This window comes from Aethalodelphis obliquidens, unplaced genomic scaffold, assembly GCF_003676395.1.
Source record: "Aethalodelphis obliquidens isolate GAN/ISIS:26980383/991018 unplaced genomic scaffold, ASM367639v1 scaffold59, whole genome shotgun sequence".
Taxonomy (NCBI): Eukaryota; Metazoa; Chordata; class Mammalia; order Artiodactyla; family Delphinidae; genus Aethalodelphis; species Aethalodelphis obliquidens.
In genome coordinates this window covers 6,565,494-6,584,560 of record NW_020838003.1, presented here as the reverse complement: position 1 = coordinate 6,584,560, position 19,067 = coordinate 6,565,494, and the positions used below count along the sequence as shown (strand labels likewise).

Here is a 19,067-nt window from a genome sequence, read left to right as displayed (position 1 = left end):
ACTCAGATTTTATTTTTCCATATTCCCAAGGTAGACTCCTAATCAATCAAGTGCCTGATTCTTATCCTCCTACTTCTCATCATATATATGTTTCTAGAGCATTCCCCTTTGAGACCCTATTGACCGGCATAGCACCTGGCTCATGCGAGGCACTTAACACATGCTTATTCACCTGAAAGGCAAGCTCAAGACCCATTTCCCAAGAAATATTCCCTATCTAATCCCAAACGTCTTTTTTTTTTGCGGTACACGGGCCTCTCACTGCTGTGGCCTCTCCCGTTGCGGACCACAGGCTCCGGACGCGCAGGCTCAGCGGCCATGGCTCACGGGCCCAGCCGCTCCGCGGCATGTGGGATCTTCCCGGACTGGGGCACGAACCCGTGTCCCCTGCATCGGCAGGCGGCCTCTCAACCACTGCACCACCAGGTAAGCCCCATATTATTTCTTTATGTCAGCCACTTTATTCTTTCTTTTTTAAAAAAATTTTTTGCATTTATAATCTCACGTTTTAGTATGTACTATCAATATGAAATATTATTAGGCAGAATACTGTGGTAACTCATATTATCATCTTGTAATTGTTTTATTTATGCCCACCTCCGTCTCCACATAGATTATGAATTATTGAGGGTAGCTATTATATTTTCCTTTAAAGACCCTGGAATTATGCTATTTATTAAATAGCTACTCAACTTGTTGATAAAGGAAATCTACCAAAAACTGTAATTTCATCCAATTTTTAAATTAAGATCCTATTATTAAGAAATACAGATTTGTTCTCACCTACTCTCTTCCTCTTCTCCTCCCCTCCAGTCATCATTTGAGAAAGGTGTTAATGAGCAGAGAAATGTCTAAATTAAAGGCGGAAGGAAGAGGAACCCAAGGCTGAGATGATATACAAAATGGAACTCTAGCTCCTGAATTACAGAATTTTAACCATCGAAAACATCCTATTCGTCAGTCTTGAAAACGTAATGAGATTACTTGATAATGTATGTTAGGTGACAGAAGTGAAGAAACCTTAGATAATTTTAAATTACACACTGAACTCTGCAGCAATGGCTTTTTCTTTTCTGTCAAGATACACGTTGCTTAAATGTTTCCTAATACAATAAGCCTCAATTACCCAGACCATGGAGGGGGGCAGGGAGAGCTACCAGTTAACTGAATTTCCTAGTTTGCCAAGGGTGAACTGAAGGCTTTCTTCGTGTTTCAACCTTGTTACTGGCAATCTTTATAAAACATATGCCTCTCCTTTTCTGCCTTGGTAAAAACAATTTGGTTAACGTTATTGTATCTTTCTCTGTTGATCGAAACTATTGTAATGTGTCAGATCGATTCAAATTTCGTTGAGTATGAGCAGTTGATGGAATCTGTGCTAAGCCCCAGGCACAGCCTGACAGCTGCCTTTTTGAATAAGTTTTCTATTTCAACTTAGGCATGCATCTTTTCCTGCAAAGGTTTAGTGCAAAAACAACGGCTCTCATTAAAAACAAAAAACAAAAACGATTTTGGTGAATGAATCTAGTTGACTAACTGAGGTGCAGTGGAAGTCAACTGGTAATATTTACCAAAATTATGGATATATTTACATCTGTCTCAGCAATCCTACCAACTCATGAGAACTTATCCCTCAGGTACACTTGTACCTTATGAAATTGTATATGCGTATTGCAGCGTTGTTTATAACAGCAAGAAACTTGAAACATCTGTTGATGTGGTAGGTACAAATATACAAATAATGGAATGATATGCAGCTGTTAAAAAGAATGAGAAAGCTTCCTATATCCTGAAATAAAAAGAACTCCAAGGTGCAGAACGATGTTATCTTTTGAGTCAAACAAAGAAGAAATTTTAAATACGTACTTTTCTTCTATTGTCAGAAAGAAAAACTGAAATAAATTAAAATACTGCAATATAAAAAATAGAAGCAACGTGCATATGCAATTCACAAAAGAAGAAAAATTAGTGGCCACTAAACCTGAAAAAAATGTTGAGTGTCTTTTATGTGCCTGGGATCTTAGAGCTGAAAAATAATCACTGTCTTTAAGGGATATTTTGTTATTACTCTTTTAAACTCAGAAAACACATTTACACACTGACGAGAGAGAGAAACCTAAGTCACATATCTCCATGTTTTGAGAATTATAAGGGAAAAAGGATGGGTAGAGAGAGGCATGATATGTTTTGCTATTTATAAGAAGAGACTTACTTTAATTGCTGAATGTAGGGAATAGCCATACTGCTTCTTAAACTCTGCTCGAATGTCCAAAAGGTCAATTTCTGATCTGGAAACCATTATTCGGTTCAGAGTAAACTCATCAGTCCCAGCACCCTGTTGAGAAATGCAAGTGTCCACAATACCAATCTCATTGCTCACACAAAACAACATATAGAACTATATTTACAGGACATAGATAATGGTACACAAAATATTCAACCACAGTGACTCTCCTTCACTCATTTTTCATCAAACATCAACATCCATTTATTCAAGAAATATTTATTGAGCACTTTGTGCCATCACATTGTCAAATGCTGAAAACAGAGATGAGATGCCCCGGTTAAACTTTCAATTTTGTAAAGGATACAGGCGAGAAAATGGGCCATTACAATAAAACCTGACATATGGGAACGACTGGGTACTACGGGAGCATATGCTCGGGAGGCCTAAGATAGATCAAAGATTAGGAAAGGTCTGTTTGAGAAAGTGGTATTGAAGCTGGGGCCTAAATAATCAGCCAGGGGAAGAAGGAATGGAGTTCTTACAGAGAGGAAAACAAGTGTTCCTACACAGGAAACAGCATGTGTGATGGTTTAGGGCAAGAACATAAATAATCAGAAGGAACAGCAAGAAATATGTCTAGAAAGGCCAGACTTTGTAAACCGTGAAATGAAATTCGACTTTATCCCAAGTGTGAAGAACTACTGCAATCTGTTAAACATGAGAGTGTTGAGATCAGATCAGATTTGTGGTTTCAGAAAATTCCTTTGACAGCAACAGTATGAAGAATGGACTGCAGGGCAAGGGTGGGATGAAGATAACAGAATAAGACTAGAAGCTTTGGGACCCATCCAGAGATGATTACATAACCAGAGCGAGAAGGGGAGAGACAGAGAGACAGAGACAGAGACAGAGAGATGATGATGATGATGGCCTGACCTAGAATAATGGCAGTAGGGATGGAGAAAATGGATAGACTGAAGAGATGCTCATAAAGGTTGATTGACAAAACTTAATGATATATCATCTGAGGAGAATGAAGGAGAGGGAAGTGTAACATTTCTCGCTGAACGGTTAGGTGAATATTGACACTATTCATTTATTCATTCATTCAACAAATGCTTATTGAGCACCTCCTATGTGCCAGACATTGTGCCATGTGCTGTGCATATGGTAGTGAACGACACAGATGATATCTCTGTTCTCATGCAGTTTATGTTCTAATAGATGGAGATGGACAGTAAAGACAATGAACAAGTTGCTCAAGTACATGGTAATAAGAATGATGGGATGGAGTGTGAGTGAAAGGAAGCCAGCTGACCGGTGTAGTGAGGGAAGACCTCTCCCAGGAGGTGACATTTGAGCTGAGACCTCAGAGATGAGAAGGAGACAGCCATAGGCAGACCTGGAGGAAAGAGGACGACACATGCAAAGACCCTGACATGGGAAGAGGCTCAGCACAGTCAAGAAACAGAAAGAAGGCTGTGGCTGATGGGTAGGAACAAGGCTGGGGAGGAAAGGCATAACGTCAGCGACTTGGGCAAGGCTAGTTCCTGCTGGGGTTATCCACTGAGATGACTGAACGCAGGATGGGGGGCAAGACTCAGGTGGGAGGTGAGGTGAGGAAAATGATGTGTTTGCTCTGGACACAGCCTTGTAGGAGCACATGGACTTCCACAGGAAATGTCCAGGAAGAACCTGAAGTAAGCACCTTCTATGTGCCAGGCTCAGTATGAGGGTCTAAAGACATAAAAGAGCAAGAAAACCTCCTGAACAGATTCCTGGAGCTCCCCAACCGGCAGTGGCAGCAGACGAGAAAACACAGTGTTTCTGTATCATGAAAGGCCGCTGACGCAGTTTGGTTTAAGTAAGGCAGCTTGAGAGGCTACTGGCTCACGCTGGAGGTCTGTCATCCTAAAACAAGTCGACTGCCCGCATTACTGTGAAGTGGGGGAAATGATTTACTCAACACTTCAGTGTACCTACGTCTGTAATGATGAGGATACTCACTAACAACCAATGAGCCAAATTAGTAGACACATTAGCTACAGAAGAGAACTCATCAAGGTGGAAAAGAAATACGAAATTCCATCACCATTAAGCAATATTTTTACATTCTCCTTGAGGCAAGTTAAGAATATATATGAAGTTTCCAGACCAACCTTCAAAGCTTGGTGCAGTCTTTTAGCTAAAAAGGCAGGCGTGTTCCTTGCACAACAGACTGTTATAAAAAAGCAAAGTAATGTTCAGTTTCATTTAATAGAAATTGAGTTAATCTACAGTAATACGTTTGCAAAAATTTTTTTTAAGTAACCATACCACTCTCCTCCCCATTCCTGGCTTTTCTTTAGAATGAAAGAGTGAATGAATGCTTAACCTGAATTTCAAAGCCGTATAATGTCATACTTGCATGGAACTTTAGCACAGTAATTATCCTTAGCCACAGGGAAAATAAAATTACCTGCCAAAGAAACTCTCACAGCCGCTGACTCATTTCCAGATCCCAGACACACCAACACCTACGCTTACATTGATAACTCCCTAGGGTGTACCATTGCTCCATTTCTAGCATCTTTGACTACTGATGAATAGCTTGGGTCTAAAGACTGCAGAGGTGTTGCTCCAAATAACACATTAGGTAAGCAAGGGCACTGCAGCTCAGTTTAAAACCAGTTTTTCCAATGGAAAGATTTTCTCTTAAATGACTGGATTAGAATTTATAGGTTGATTAATTGCATTAGAACCAGCACCTATAATTTAAATTCAGTCATCAAAAAAATACTACCATCTTTCAATTCTTTATTTTGAAATAACAAGTAAAGCAGAATAAGGAAAAGATAACAGGCAAAAACATAAGCAAATTAATTATTCTTTAAGTAACGTGAAAACAGCCAGGACTAGAAAAGTCTGTAGGGAATAAATCTATTTATTGCAACACAATTATTTTTATCATCTTAAATCTGATCTCTAGGTAGGAATCTGACCCAAAGTGAAGGAATTTTATAATGAATTTTGGAGAACAGAACAAGAATAGTGACTTTCTCATGACGCCTTTCAGACTCTCTTAAGGAAAGCTAAAAGGCCTTTTGTGTAAGTGATTTAAGGGAAACAGAAAGAGAAATATATTAGAAACATGGAATCTGGGAGAAACATGAAAACAGTTACAGATTTGAAGCTGTCTGAGAAGAAATCAAGGATGCAAATTGATATTACCTGTTTTTTTCTCAAAGTAATATTCGGCAAGCCTTAATCATTTGATTGAAAGTTTTATGCCCACTTTTAAGCTATTAAGCTTTTCAATCATCTCCTTCACCCCAGACTAAACGCAGAGAATCCTTTCTTTTCATAACCCTTTACCTTGTTCTCCGCTTTATGTTCTTAAACACACGATTTGTTCCTCAGGAATATTTGGGGAGATGGTGGCATATGCAGTATAAGGAAGCTTGCTTTAAGACCCAACCCCAGCAGGGAAACTCAGGGAAATTCCTAAGAATCAGGGAGTCCACTGAAGTTCATTATGATGACCCAGTGTTCACAGCTGCCCGCTTCTTACCCTCTGTGTTCTCTTGACCATTACTCAGGCCTCTCCCCTCCCCCACACAGGCCCCTGAACCCTAGCTTGGCCCCCCAGCCTGAGCAGGTGTTGAAATGCAGAACGTGTCCCCTTTTCAGCTGGTCCTGAGAACCAGTTGACACAGCGAGACACATTTCCTGTCAACCCCCAACGATTATGCCGCCTTGCTTGTCCAACTTCCCTTTGAAAGTTTCTGCTGAGGTCTGTTTATCTCCTCCCCATAAAAGAAAAGCTTTTTCTGTTTGATTTTCAGACTCTTGTACGTTTCTGAGACTCAACTATTCTCCCTATTGAAATAGTCTCTTTGAATAAAGCCTCTCCTTATCTAAGTCCAGATCTGACAGCTAGCAATCTTGCCACCATGCATTTCTAAGATGTTAGAACTCAGACGGTTTTTCACGTCAAAAGCTACGCGTTGACATACTGTATTAGAGTCCTTGTATATGAAATAGCCAGGACAGGCAGATCTATCAACACAGAAAGTAAACTGGTAGTTGCCAGGGGCTGGGGGCTGGGGAGGAGTGGGGAGTGACTGTCAAGGGGCACAGGGTTTCTTTGGGGGCTGATGGAAATATCCTCAACTTAGATAGTGGTGACAGTTGCACAACTCTGTTAAGACACTAAAAAGCACTGAATTGCACACTTTGGGTGAGTTTTATGGTACTTAAGTTATAGCTCAATAAAGATTAAAACAAAAAAACTGTTGTATTCCAATGGTAGACTGAAATAGAAAATGAAAGTGTGACATATCTTGAACTTTAAATTATAAGGTCTTTCTTTTACTTGATAAAACAATGTATATTATAGCCCTAATTTAGTGCATAATTCAATGTCTATTTCCAAAAATGCTTCTTAGCTCAATGAAGTGAGAATTTGTACATCTCAATAAAGTTTTTCAAATATTACAGCAGGCAAGGTAAAAAGCAGCAAAATTGTTGTAAAGATTAAAATATGAAATGGAGGGACTTCCCTGGTGGTCCAGTGGTAAAGAATCCGCCTTCCAATGCATGGGACATGGGTTCAATCCCTGGTCAGGGAACTATGATCCCACATGCCATGGGGCAACTAAGCCCGCGTGCCACAACTACTGAGCCCATGCACTCTGGAGCCCGTGTGCCACAACTGGACAAAGAAAATCCGCGCACCACAACTAGAGAGAAGCCCGCACGCCACAGTGAAGAGCCTGCACGCCACATCGAAAGATCCCACGTGCCGCAACTAAGACCCGATGCAGCCAAAAAAATTAAAACATAAAAAACAAATAAAAACCAAATAAATATTAAAAAAAAGAAACGGAAAAAAATTAACTGGCTATATCATTGCCACTGGAATATTCTCACAGCTAATTATGGAGGCTGATCTCTAATTCCTTTTTTTTTTTTCTTGGCCATGCCACGCTGTACGCCTGTGGGATTTTAGTTCCCCGAACAGGGATTGAACCTGTTCCCCCTGCAGTAGAAGTGCAGCGTCTTAACCACTAGACTGCCAGGGAAGTCCCTGATGCATATTTTTTAATTGAAGAAGAAGCTTGTTTTCCTTCTTGGCCTATCTTTTAGCAAATCAATCAGAGTCATATATTTTAAGCGGCATTTGGATCAACAGTCCTATTCTTGGCACTGAAGAGAGGCTCAGAAGTTAAATGAAATAACATATGTGGAGGAAACGCCCAGACTTTAGTGAGTGCTTGCTCCCTGCGATATTTTCTGCAATTTAAAATATCAATAGTTGAGCATGGACTGTGTGATATATGCAGGTTTCAGCCTCTGTTTACGCTGCAGCACATTGGAGGGGTTGGTTGACTGTGGAGCCCATAGACTGTGGAGCCCAAGTGCCTAGGTTAGAATTCCAGCTCTACCACACTTTCCCTGGGTAACTTGGGGAAGGAACTTAACCTTCCGGTGCCTCAGGTTTGCCACGGGGGGAATAATAGTCCCTAATCATGGGACTGTTACGAGGCTTAAATGGGTTGGTATTTGTAAAGAGGTTAGCACAATGCTGAGTGCCTGATGAGTGTTTATTTAAAAATACAATTTGAGGCACCCTAATGGGGAGTTCACCCTCCAGAGATGGTAATTCACATTTGAAAGATGAATCAGAGGCTCACCCCGGAGGAGGTTACCCTCAGACATCAGCTATCTTTAACTCACCGTAGAAGCTATTAATTATCATGATGGACGTTAGATATGATTTTTCATCGGCGAAATGACAGGCTGTGTGGAGTACAGGTACTCTTACCCTGGCATTAATGGAGAAGCAGCCTGGAGCAAGCCCAATAGCCACCCAACATTGGGTATTTAGGATTCTGAACAACTTAGGATTGTTCATAACAAGTTAGGATTGCTCTTTAGGATTCTGTGTGTGTACGAGCACTTAGAGTTAATTGCCTGACTCTGACTAGAATGGTCACTGAATCCTGTCTTCCAAGAGTGTCTCATTTATCTGAATGCAATCTTTCTTGCAAGGTGTTCTTTGGGTTCCTGAAAGCACAGACTGCAGAGACCTGATTGAGAAGACAGATCAGCTTATATAACCGTGTTTTTGTCTGCTTGTTAATCCATGTGTCTCTCCAGGAACGGATTCAGTCTGTGACTTATTTTCTTTCTGATATTCCCTGTTTGCATCACCAAGAGGGAGGAGACCTGTATTTCCGACCTGAGTTTAACTTTGGGAGGCCACTGCCAAAAATAACCAAATATGATGAATTACCAAATGGGCTTAGGTCTGTGTTTTCGACAGCCTCCATAAAAATGCCAGCAAGAACGTAATATTTTTATCTCTCGAGGAGTTGACGATCCAAACGTGGTAACAAGACAAATACAGAGTTAAAAGGCAAAGGAAGACCTAAAAAGATAACTTCTTCCGGCATCCATTTAACAATATTTGTTGAGCATATTGTGTGTACCGTGGACGGTGCTGAGGTCTATGAGAAGCGTAAGGATGAAATCAGTCAGGATTCTGAGACGAAAAGAGCTAATCTTGAGATTTATTTAAAACAAGTGCAAAGTAACTCAGTTTATAAGTTTATAAGCTTATAAGTAACTCAGTTTATAAGCACTCAGGGGCTTACCTATGGCTAGCAGTAAGTCTTCAAAATGCCCAGACAATTCTCCTTTTATGCTGTCCTCAATGTCCTTCTGGCTGATATTTCTGTATTCATCAAATGCTAAAAAAAAAAACCAGCACCACAAAAATATTTAAAGTATCCCAGTTGACCACACTTGAATATATTGTGGTTTTTGATTTGATAGGCAGCAAATCAGGTTATTAAGTGGCAAGCTCAAAAACTCCTTTAAAACATCAAAAACTCAGCACAGAAGTTTTTGTTTTTTTATTACTTTTAAAAAATGTCATCTGCAATAAAACCTGAACTTCATAGGCTATTTTCTTCAATGATCCATCTCTCTCTCTCTCTCCTCTCTTCCCTTCCCATTCCCAGGCTGTAAGCATTTAAAATAGCCTGAAAGGTTAACAGATAAATAATTTATCTAATAAGGTGGGCTACTTTTAAATTATAGCAGCACCTGGGAAACAATAATCTGGTCATGAGTCAAATATGTTTTAAATCTGCTAAAGAAATCTTAATTATGAAGATTTTGTGCTGAGTCAATCATTCCCTAAGGCAGCATAGCCTACTTCATACTTACTAGAAGGCATTCAAAGTACTTGATCAACATTTGCCCAAAAGCAAAACCTGTACATACGTCACCGAGCATGTAGGCATACTTTGTAAGCCAAGTATATTTTTTCCAAGTGAATTTCAAAAAAAGAAAATTTGGAGAGAGATCTAGGATTGTTTGGTCTTTATTTTTCAAATAAAGACATCAATAAAGCAACTATAATATACTACTGCCACTGTTTTATAAAAAGGATGAAATGTTAATGCCCAAGTTTCCTCATTTTCCCATGAACTCGGCATAAGCGTAGTCATCACTGTGGTTGTTTTCTAGACCAGCACTGGGGAGCCACAGTCAGATGTCCCTAGTAAGTGGAGATCTGGGCTTCTGGGTGCCGTTGCTTCCAGAATGACTCAGAGAGATGCATGAGTGAAGGGGTGGGTGCTGAGGTGTTCCATGTAATAGTTGGTCTGATAAAAAGTGTTCCCCCTCACCCATGTACCTTCATATCAGAAAAAGCTGAATGTTAATCTGCATTAATGCACTAACAAAGACTCACCCGCAATGCCTAGTTTTCCTGGAAAGTGGCTAACTAGGCAAGAGATGGGCTGGAAGCAGTGTCGTCAGGCTCCTCCATCCCACGGGAACACTCCTCTCTGCTCTCACCCCGGAGAGCTGTGCCTCTCTTCTCCCTGCCATCCCTCCCACCCCCACCCCCCAGGTTGTTTCCTGAAATGTTTGTACATAAAAATGGGACAGGCCTTCACGATTTTTCACTTCGTTTTCCAGAACTATGTATGTTAAACCTTGAAATATTTGCCAAAACAATACAATGCAAAAAAGGATTGTAATGCGAGTCCATACTCAGTTTCAGTTGAGGAAAGCTCCTTAAACAGAGGATCTCAGTGAACGTATCTTCATCCGTGCCCCATTTGTTCTCACCAGCATTATACAGAATCTGTTGGACAAGGGAGAAGACTTAAATGTTATTACAGACCCAATTCTGTCTCTTTCTGAGGAGGTGGAATGAGAAGAGGGGCAAGTTTATTTTACAGGTCATTGAGATCATCGATAATCCGTGTCTCTCACTTTTAGTGACTGGACTGGAAATCTGACAGTTGTGTGGCAGGAGCCGGGGGAATAATAACCACCACTGGGGAAGGAAGAAAGGTGGGGTTAGGGGATCCCCAGGTGTCAGGCTTCTCCTCCAGACAGGACAGGAGAGAGCATGACCCCGGCTGGTGCCATAGAAGTGAGAACGCAGTCAGGAGGGAGAATCGTTAAAGGAGATGTTTTCTTTGCTCGGTTACCGACCTGGGCATCCTCTTTGGCCAGCTGTTCATCCACTTTCAGACCCTCATCTCTTCTGCCCTAGACAGGGAAGATAAAAGTGAGGGCAATCCTTTTAAAAATAAAAATTCCATCACTCGGCATTCCAACCAGCAGGGCATCTTAGAGCTGCTTCTTCAGTGGCAACCACGCAGCACAAAAGAATCAGGCACTTGGGGCTCTCGTTCTGGCACCGACTAGCCATGAAACCTGTAGCAAATCACACAGTTTTCTGAGCCTCAGTTTCCTCCCCTGAAAACTCAAATGTCTGAATGGAATCAAAAGACAAGCCACACACTGGGAGAAAAATATCTGAAAACACATATCTGATACAGGACTTGTATCTAAAACATATAAAGAACTCTTAAACCCCAACAATAAGATAACAAACAACCCAATTAAAAATGGGCAAAATATCTGAATAGACATCAGATACACAGATGGCAAGAAAGTACATGAAAAGATGCTCAACATCATAGGCCATTAGAGCACTGAAAATTAAAACAATACCCCTACACACCAATTAGAATGGATAAAATTCTAAACAGTGACAACACCAAGTGCTGGCAGGGATGTGGAAAAACAGGAAATCTCATTCCTTGCTGTTGGAAGTGCAAAATGGGACAGCCTCTTTGGAAGACAGTTTGGCAGGTTCTTACAAAACTAAACATACTTTTACCATACGACCCAGCAACCGTGCTCCTTGACACTTACCCAAATAACGTGAAATCTAATGTCCACACAAAACCTTTCACATGGATGTTTACAGAAGCTTTTGTTCATAACTGCCAAAACCTGGAAGCAACCAAGCTGCCCTTCAACAGGTGAATAAACTGTGGCATATCCATACCATGCAATAGGACTCGGTGATAAAAAGGAAATGAGTTATCAAGCCACGAAGAGAGGCCGTCTGAAAAGCCTGCGTACTGTATGATTCCAACTATAGGACAGTCTGGAAAAGGCAAAACTATAGAGATAAAGAGATCACTGGTTACCAGGCGTTCAGAGGGAGAAACAGAGGGGTGAAGAGCTGGAGCACAGATGATTTTTAGGGCAGTAAAACCATTCTGTATGATACTGTAATGGTGGATACAAGACATCACACATCGGTCAAAACGCATAGAATGTATAACACGAAGAGTGAATCCTAATGTAAACTATGGACTTTAGTTAATAATAATGTGTCAGTTCATTCATTCATCATCTAATTCATCATCTAATTCTTTTATCATTCATTCATCACCTAATTCATTCATCAATGTACCACACTAGTGCAGATGTTAACAACAGGGCTATCTGTGATGGGGGGTGGCATATGGGAGCTCTCTGTAGTTTCTGCTGCATTTTTCTGCAAATCTAAAACTGCTCTAAAAAATAAAGTCTATTAAAATAAACCAAAACCTCAAAGATTCCCCACTAACTCTACTGTTGAAGGCTCTGTGGCTAAGTGTGTGTGCTTGTACACAAATAATTCAGCACATTATAGCAAGATGGGAGATGGAGAAGGAAAAGAAGACTGCCTGAATTATTTTGCAAATTATAGGTGAATGAAACATTTGGCTATAATACTTTAAAAATGCATTTGTTCCAAACTAGTGGTTACCAGCAGGGAGAGGGAAGGGGGCAGGGGCATTATAGGAGTAGGGGAGTCAGAGGTACAAACTATCAGGTATAAAACACACTCTAAGGATATACTGTACAACACAGGGAATAGAGCCAATATTTTATGATAACTATAAAGGGAGTATAACCTTTAAATAGTGTGAATCACTATACTGTACACCTGTAACATATAATATTGTAGAGCAACTATACTTCAATATAAATAAATAAATAATAAATAAAATTTTAAAAATGCATTTGTTCCTATTTGCAAACATTAGGTCTTTGTATGCCTGCCTGATTTTTTTTTTTTAAACTACTCTTTTTTTTTTCTTTTTAAATTAATTTATTTTTGGCTGCGTTGGGTATTCATTGCTGTGTGCGGGCTTTCTCTAGGTGTGGCGAGCAGGGGCTACTCTTCCTTGCGGTGCGCAAGCTTCTTATTGTGGTGGCTTCTCTTGTTGTGGAGCACTGGCTCTAGGCACGCAGGCTTCAGTAGCTGTGGCACACAGGCTTCAGTAGTTGTGGCTCATGGGCTCTAGAGCGCAGGCTCAGTAGTTGCGGCACGTGGGCTTAGTTGCTCCGCGGCATCCCCCCAAACCACGGTTCGAACCCATGTCCCGTGAACCAGCAGGTGTATTCTTAACCCCTGCACCACCAGGGAAGCCCCGGCCTGCCTGATTTTTGCATGATTTCTTTTCTCGGTTTCTTTCAGTGCTGCAGCTACTCTGCTCTAACTAGTCATCCCTAGTTTGCTGCCTTCTTGTTCTCCTTTCATCAGTCACTCTGCTCCAAAAATAAAAACGCTGATGATCACTGGTATTAATTACAATAAGCCAGCACCACCACGTACTGACGTAGTGATAACTTTCTCTGTGCTAAGTATTTCACACTCTTTCTCTCTTAATCTTCTCAACACGCTCTGAGGCTGGTACTGTTATTATTTTAATTGAACAGATGTGAAATGAAGGCTTTGAGGCTTGACTTAAGGTAACTCGTCTCAGCATATCAAGCTAGCAGGCGGCAGAGGAGCAGCAGACTCCAGGTCTTATTCTGAAACCCTGCCCAGGAGCCTTGCTCTCCACTGCCTTCTGTGGGCGTGTGTGCTCACGTGCACACAAGCAGATCTGCACTTATGAATACAGACCTGGGGGATCGTATGTTTGCAGCGATACCTCATCAGTTTGGGTGTGTAGGTTCAAACGTCATAAGGTTGTCACCATTGGAAACAACTGAAACCATAATTAGGATAAACTGTTCCTTAGTGGCATAATGCCTCACTTTGCCAAGTGCTGCTTTAACCCTCAGGCTGGGATGGTTGTTGGGATTTTCTCACACATTAAGGGCTGTTTAAATCAGCTGAAAGAGGCTGTTGAGATACGGCTTAAATCATTTTCTCTCTTACACACACCTATGACTCTATCTCATCCTTGACCTCACCACCTTTTTTATAAAACCAAGACCCTCCTAAAAAGAGACGGCAAGGTGTGGTCTCTTTTGGTCACATGGTGATGAATGGTTTAGCAGCTCTTCCAAAGAGGGCAAGGATGAAGTTCCAGCAAGCCACCTTTTTTTAATCCTGAGACTGATACACCCATCTCTGAAGATAATTCATCTGTATCATGCTTCCTACTTAATTTAAGTGCTACCAAAAGAAATATATATTCTTTCAAGTCCAGAAGAAAATCAACATGTTCTTAAAAATGGAGACAAAATGGAAATGAACAATTATTTTCCTTCCAGATGAATGTGCAGAACATTTTCTAATGTATTATGAAACCTGATCAAAATACATTTAATTCATATACTGACCAAAACAAGATTTTTTGGTTACATCACTATGTTATACCTTTATGAGGGTGGTTAAATATTATACTGCATGGTGGCAATGCAAATGTAAGATGAACAAATCATTTCATAAGGAAAACTGCCATCTCATCGTCTCACTCTGGTTATTTTCAAACACCCTAAAAACTATTATTGACCATGCAGCTTATTGGGGACTTAAAAAGTAAAACATAAAACCTTACATTTGCCAAAGTCAACAGAGCTTTCCGGAAGTCACCAGATGTTTCAGAACTAATTTCATCTCCAAGACTCTTCTTATACACTGAAACCAGATAAGAATGAAATTAAGCCTTGATGAACTAAAAAATATTATTATAAAACACAGAAAAGCTTAAAATGTCAAATAACATAAATCTTGTTTCTTCTTTTTTTAAAAAATCTTTTAGTGCTCTTCTGATATGGATACATTCTTCTTGTAACTATTACTGCAGTGTGTGGTGTGACAGATGCACAAGAACAGAAACGGCTGCCATTCTGGATCAAATCATGGTTCATTTTATCTGACAAAGGCACTAAGGAAGGTATAGTGAGAAAGCTAGGATGGGCAAGCTGTTAGTTTGCTTTCCAATTTCTATTATGTCCGCCTTCCATAAGAATAGAACCCTGGCCTTAAGCAAGGTATAATGCACACAGTGTAAAGACCACATTCTCAGCTCTCCTCTTGGCAATGAAACGTAGGCAGACCTACGTGACATTGCTGGGAAATCTCCTTAATGATGGCTCATGCCAATCTTAGTCCCTTACTCCATCCTACTGCCTGGTGTGTAGATTGATCCTTGCAGCTTGGGCAGCCATCTTGGTCTAGGCAGGACTATATCTGAGCGATGGCATAAAAATAAGCAGGAAGGGGCCTGGGTTCCTGAAAGTTTTGAGGCGCTGTCATGCCAGTCCTAGAATTGTCTACCTCCAGACTGCTTCTACATAGGAGATAAATAAATGTTTATCTTATTTAAACCACTGTTATTTTTCTGTTTTATTGACTCTAACCCTAACCTTAATGCATACAGTTAGAATGTATTATTTCATAGCTCTCAAAAGTCAGAAAGCTTCCCGAAAACATACTGTTTCCCCATAACAAATGCCAACTGTGTGTTCGCATATTTTTAGTACTGAATAGTTGTAGCTCCTTTTGCATAGCCTGTGATGTGCAGTGTCCACTGAATTTTAAACCTCTGTTCTGCTCCACCCATGGAGCAGTGATTCTCTTCGAGCCACTGTATACCTGGATGTAGCTGACACCAGGTGGCTATTTGCACTCCACCTGCATCATCCTCAAGACCGCTATAAAATTAGTCATACGAATGCTTGTCCTTTCAAATCAGTAAAAGACGACTATAGAAAGTGATGTGAGATTATCTAATAGCAAGAACTGTGTTGAGAGAGAAATTCTTCCAGCGTGATTTTAATAAGTCGCTTTTTATGAAATCTATAATTTTCCAGAGCAATTCAAGTAAACAAAATCCACTATAAAGACAGATTATTTATCTAAGTAATAACATTTAGTAGGCATCACTTTCCCTAATAGTCATATTGTTGTTACATCTCTCCTTCCTTCACTCTATGAAAAAAATTTTTTAATTTAAAAATATCAAGCCAAGGGCTTCCCTGGTGGCACAGTGGTTGAGAGTCCGCCTGCCGATGCAGGGGACAAGGGTTCGTGCCCCGGTCTGGGAAGATCCCACATGCCGGGGAGCGGCTGGGCCCGTGAGCCATGGCCGCTGAGCCTGCGCATCCGGAGCCTGTGCTCCGCAATGAGAGAGGCCACAGCAGTGAGAGGCCCGCGTACCGCAAAAAAAAAAAAAAAAAAAAAAAAAAAAAAATCAAGCCAAAAAAATGAAGCTCTCAACTGTTAGAATTTGGGGAAGTATTTTATAATTTTAGAATTATCTACATGAGTCTCACACAGCCTCCCACGCCTCTCCTCTACCCCAGGTATTTTGCAGGAAACTAGACTAAAAATATGAAAATTATTTTGATGCAAGTTGAAAACTACCTTATGCATTTTGAGACACAATAGGGTACAGAAAAACAGATACAATGTTTTAATAGTGCAGAAGCTGAACTTAGAGTTCTTGATCCTGATTCAATGTTCTCTCAGGCACCATTAACTTTAGAATACTGCAAAGAGTTCAGAATTTAGCTTTCTATTCATTTAGGTGCTATTGTATCATTGTAGTGTGTGAGCCACTCAGTATGCCTGGTCCTTTTATGAGAGCCAAGTTGATAGGTCCTCTGATGGATTTCTAATGCATGGGTCACCACTGCACATTACATGATGCCATCACTCTTGCTACAGTTGACTGCACCAGGGCTGGCATCTGACTATAAGTGGCCAGCTGTCTACAAGGTGACCTGGTGGGAGAACTTTGCCCAAAAGAAGGCTCTCTACTAGACAGTCCCAAATTTGCCCTTCTATACCTTGCTTTGTGGAGCTGGGGTTGGGACTCTGCAAATAACATTTCTCTTTTATCCCCCATCCTCCACCTCCCTGTCAGTTTCCACCAATGGGGGGAGCAGAGGGAGATGAGATGGAAGGCAGGAAGAGGAAGGAAGGACACGCTATTATTGGCTTGTGATTCACATCAGTGTCAACCCAGTGACAGGCTTTCACCCTGACAGCAGCAGTTGGTTCCAGGCTCCTAGAACAAGTCACCTGTTTACATGCCCTTGGAGGTACTAGCTCCAGCTAGATGGAGACCCTTCCCCTTCACAGAGATCTGAACTCCAATTCCTAGGGTCTCTCCTCTGAGCCGCTGAAGTACCAACACCAGAAACTGATGCCCTCCTCTGAGCTTCTAGTTTCTGAAAATCCCAATCTCTTCCTCTGTCGTCCCAGCCTTGAGGATTATACCTCTGAGCTGTGTTTCCGTTTTGCTTTTTCAGTCCTCCAAAAAGGTACTTAAGCAATTCTCTACATTAAATTCACTCTGTTAAAATACCTAGTGCATTTCTGTTTTTCTGACTAGACCTCATTGGCATACCAACAATGAAACAGGCACTTACCTATCATTGAGGTATTTAACTTCTAATGGAAATTTCTCAAAGTAACCTCTTTAACACCCACCGGGGGCCGGTATATCCGTTTTTTGTACCTTTCCTACCGCAGAAGTTTCCTAATACACAGCTGACCACCCTGATACAAAAACATAGAAACCATGGCTCCCTTAAGGTACTTGGAGGTGGTGACAGGGAGCGGTTGTTTAATAAGAATTGGGCTGGTCTTTGTCCCTTACTCCTGGGAGGTAACTTCTAAATACTTACAATTTCCCCAATAATAAGAATGTCATTGTTATTCGTGGAGGGTCCCCTGAACCACACCTGAGTTTATGCTAACAAGATGACTCCGGATGGAGCTTGGTCACACCAAGACCAACCAATGCGACTAAAGGGTTAAGGCTCTAAGCCACATGATATCAGCCTGACGTCTAGCGGGAGGAGGGGACTAAAGATGGAGTTCAGTCACATGGCCAGTGATGGAGTCAATCATGCCTGTGTAATAAAACCCCACTAAAAACCCTGGACACCACAGATCAAGTGAGCCTCCCTGGTTGGCAGTGAGACATGGCTGGGCTGGGAGGGGGATGCACCCTGAAGACATGGCAGGACCCTCCCAGACTTTTCCCTATGCATCTCCTCACTCCACCAGTCTTGATTAACATTCTTTATAGAAAACCATAATTGTAAGTATAGAGCTTGCTTGAGTTCTGTGAGCCCCTCTAGTGAGTTATTGAACCTGAGGGGGTAGTAAGAATCTGTCGCCATTTGGTCAGAAGCGCATGTGGCCTGGGAACACCTGAGCTTGTGGCTGGTGTCTGAAGTCAGAGTGGTTCTGTGGGGACTGTGCCCTTAACCCGTGAAGTCACCCTAACCGTGAGTTGTTGGTGTCCGAATTGCATTGCAGGGGCTTTCCACTTTTTACACAGCTAACAGACTATTAGGGCTTTAGCTAATGATACTGAAGCCACGTGCTCAGCACATCCTCTAAACGGTTCATCTAATTTCCCACACCAGAAATCATGAGCGGTTTTTAACACATAATATGAATATACAATGATTTGAGTGTCTTACATTGAGGAAAATGGTTGATTCAATTAAGCAGTGATTGCTGAGAGTGAAATCCACTATAGCTGTAATGTTACAAATGCAAAGCATTAATGCCACTGTTATGTAGCAGTTCCCAGCTCAGATCATATTAAAATTTTCTTCAAAAATCCACAGTCCTTAGCCCATTCTAGAATGTGTCTTCCTTTTTACAGTCTTGCTTCCCTCAAAACCACTTGTGAAGAAAGATTGGTGGGTTTCTGGGAAAAGCAGCATTGGCTCCTATAGGTGTGAACAGGGGTAAAGGTAGGCAGAAAATAAGATCACCTGTATAGTAGGCTTGGCCAATCTCCTTCATCTGCCTGCTTGTCCTGGTGGTTAAGATTTCAATCAGTGCATCTTCATTTGTTCCCGTGCCCTAAGAAGAAAAAGGAAATCTATTTTTAGAACACTTAAAAAAACCCCTAGTTTCATGCATTGCGGTCTTAACATCTTGTTTTCTACAGGTGAAAAGAACAGTTTTTAGTCAATCAACATAAGGTCCTCTATTGCTCTAAAGTGGTTTTCTAATTTTCCATATATTTTAGTATTAAAATAACATGAATCATCTGAAGTTAATTGATATTAAGCTTCTAAAGAAAATGTCCTACTCTAGTATAAAACTCCTTTGAATAATTCCAGGAAGAACTAGTATAAAGGGAAAGCCTATGTCATTCAGTACCAAAAGTGAGCATTCACATATGTCACTGTATTTAGAAAGGGCTCTGCAATTCTTTTGAATGAGACCATACTTGTACCAATACACCTGGCTGGTCAGCATGGATCGTCCTCTTCA

The 19,067-nt window shown here is 41.0% G+C and overlaps 1 protein-coding gene across 3 annotated transcripts in view; it reads right to left on the bottom strand.

Moving 5' to 3' along the window:
• Window positions 1-19,067, bottom strand: part of ANXA3 (annexin A3) — a 57,672-nt gene that overhangs the window by 1,988 nt on the left and 36,617 nt on the right. For 2 of the 3 annotated variants that reach the window (XM_027087722.1, XM_027087721.1), the window contains 8 exons: window positions 18,560-18,650; window positions 14,374-14,453; window positions 10,727-10,783; window positions 10,277-10,370; window positions 8,866-8,961; window positions 4,387-4,445; window positions 2,213-2,335; window positions 427-851 (listed from right to left, as the gene is read on the bottom strand). In XM_027087722.1, coding sequence (XP_026943523.1) covers window positions 780-851; window positions 2,213-2,335; window positions 4,387-4,445; window positions 8,866-8,961; window positions 10,277-10,370; window positions 10,727-10,783; window positions 14,374-14,453; window positions 18,560-18,650 — 672 coding nt within the window. In that variant the 3' untranslated portion in view covers window positions 427-779. Of the gene's footprint in view, window positions 1-426; window positions 852-2,212; window positions 2,336-4,386; window positions 4,446-8,865; window positions 8,962-10,276; window positions 10,371-10,726; window positions 10,784-14,373; window positions 14,454-18,559; window positions 18,651-19,067 lie in introns of those variants that run through there. The other variant, XM_027087723.1, reaches the window with a different exon arrangement.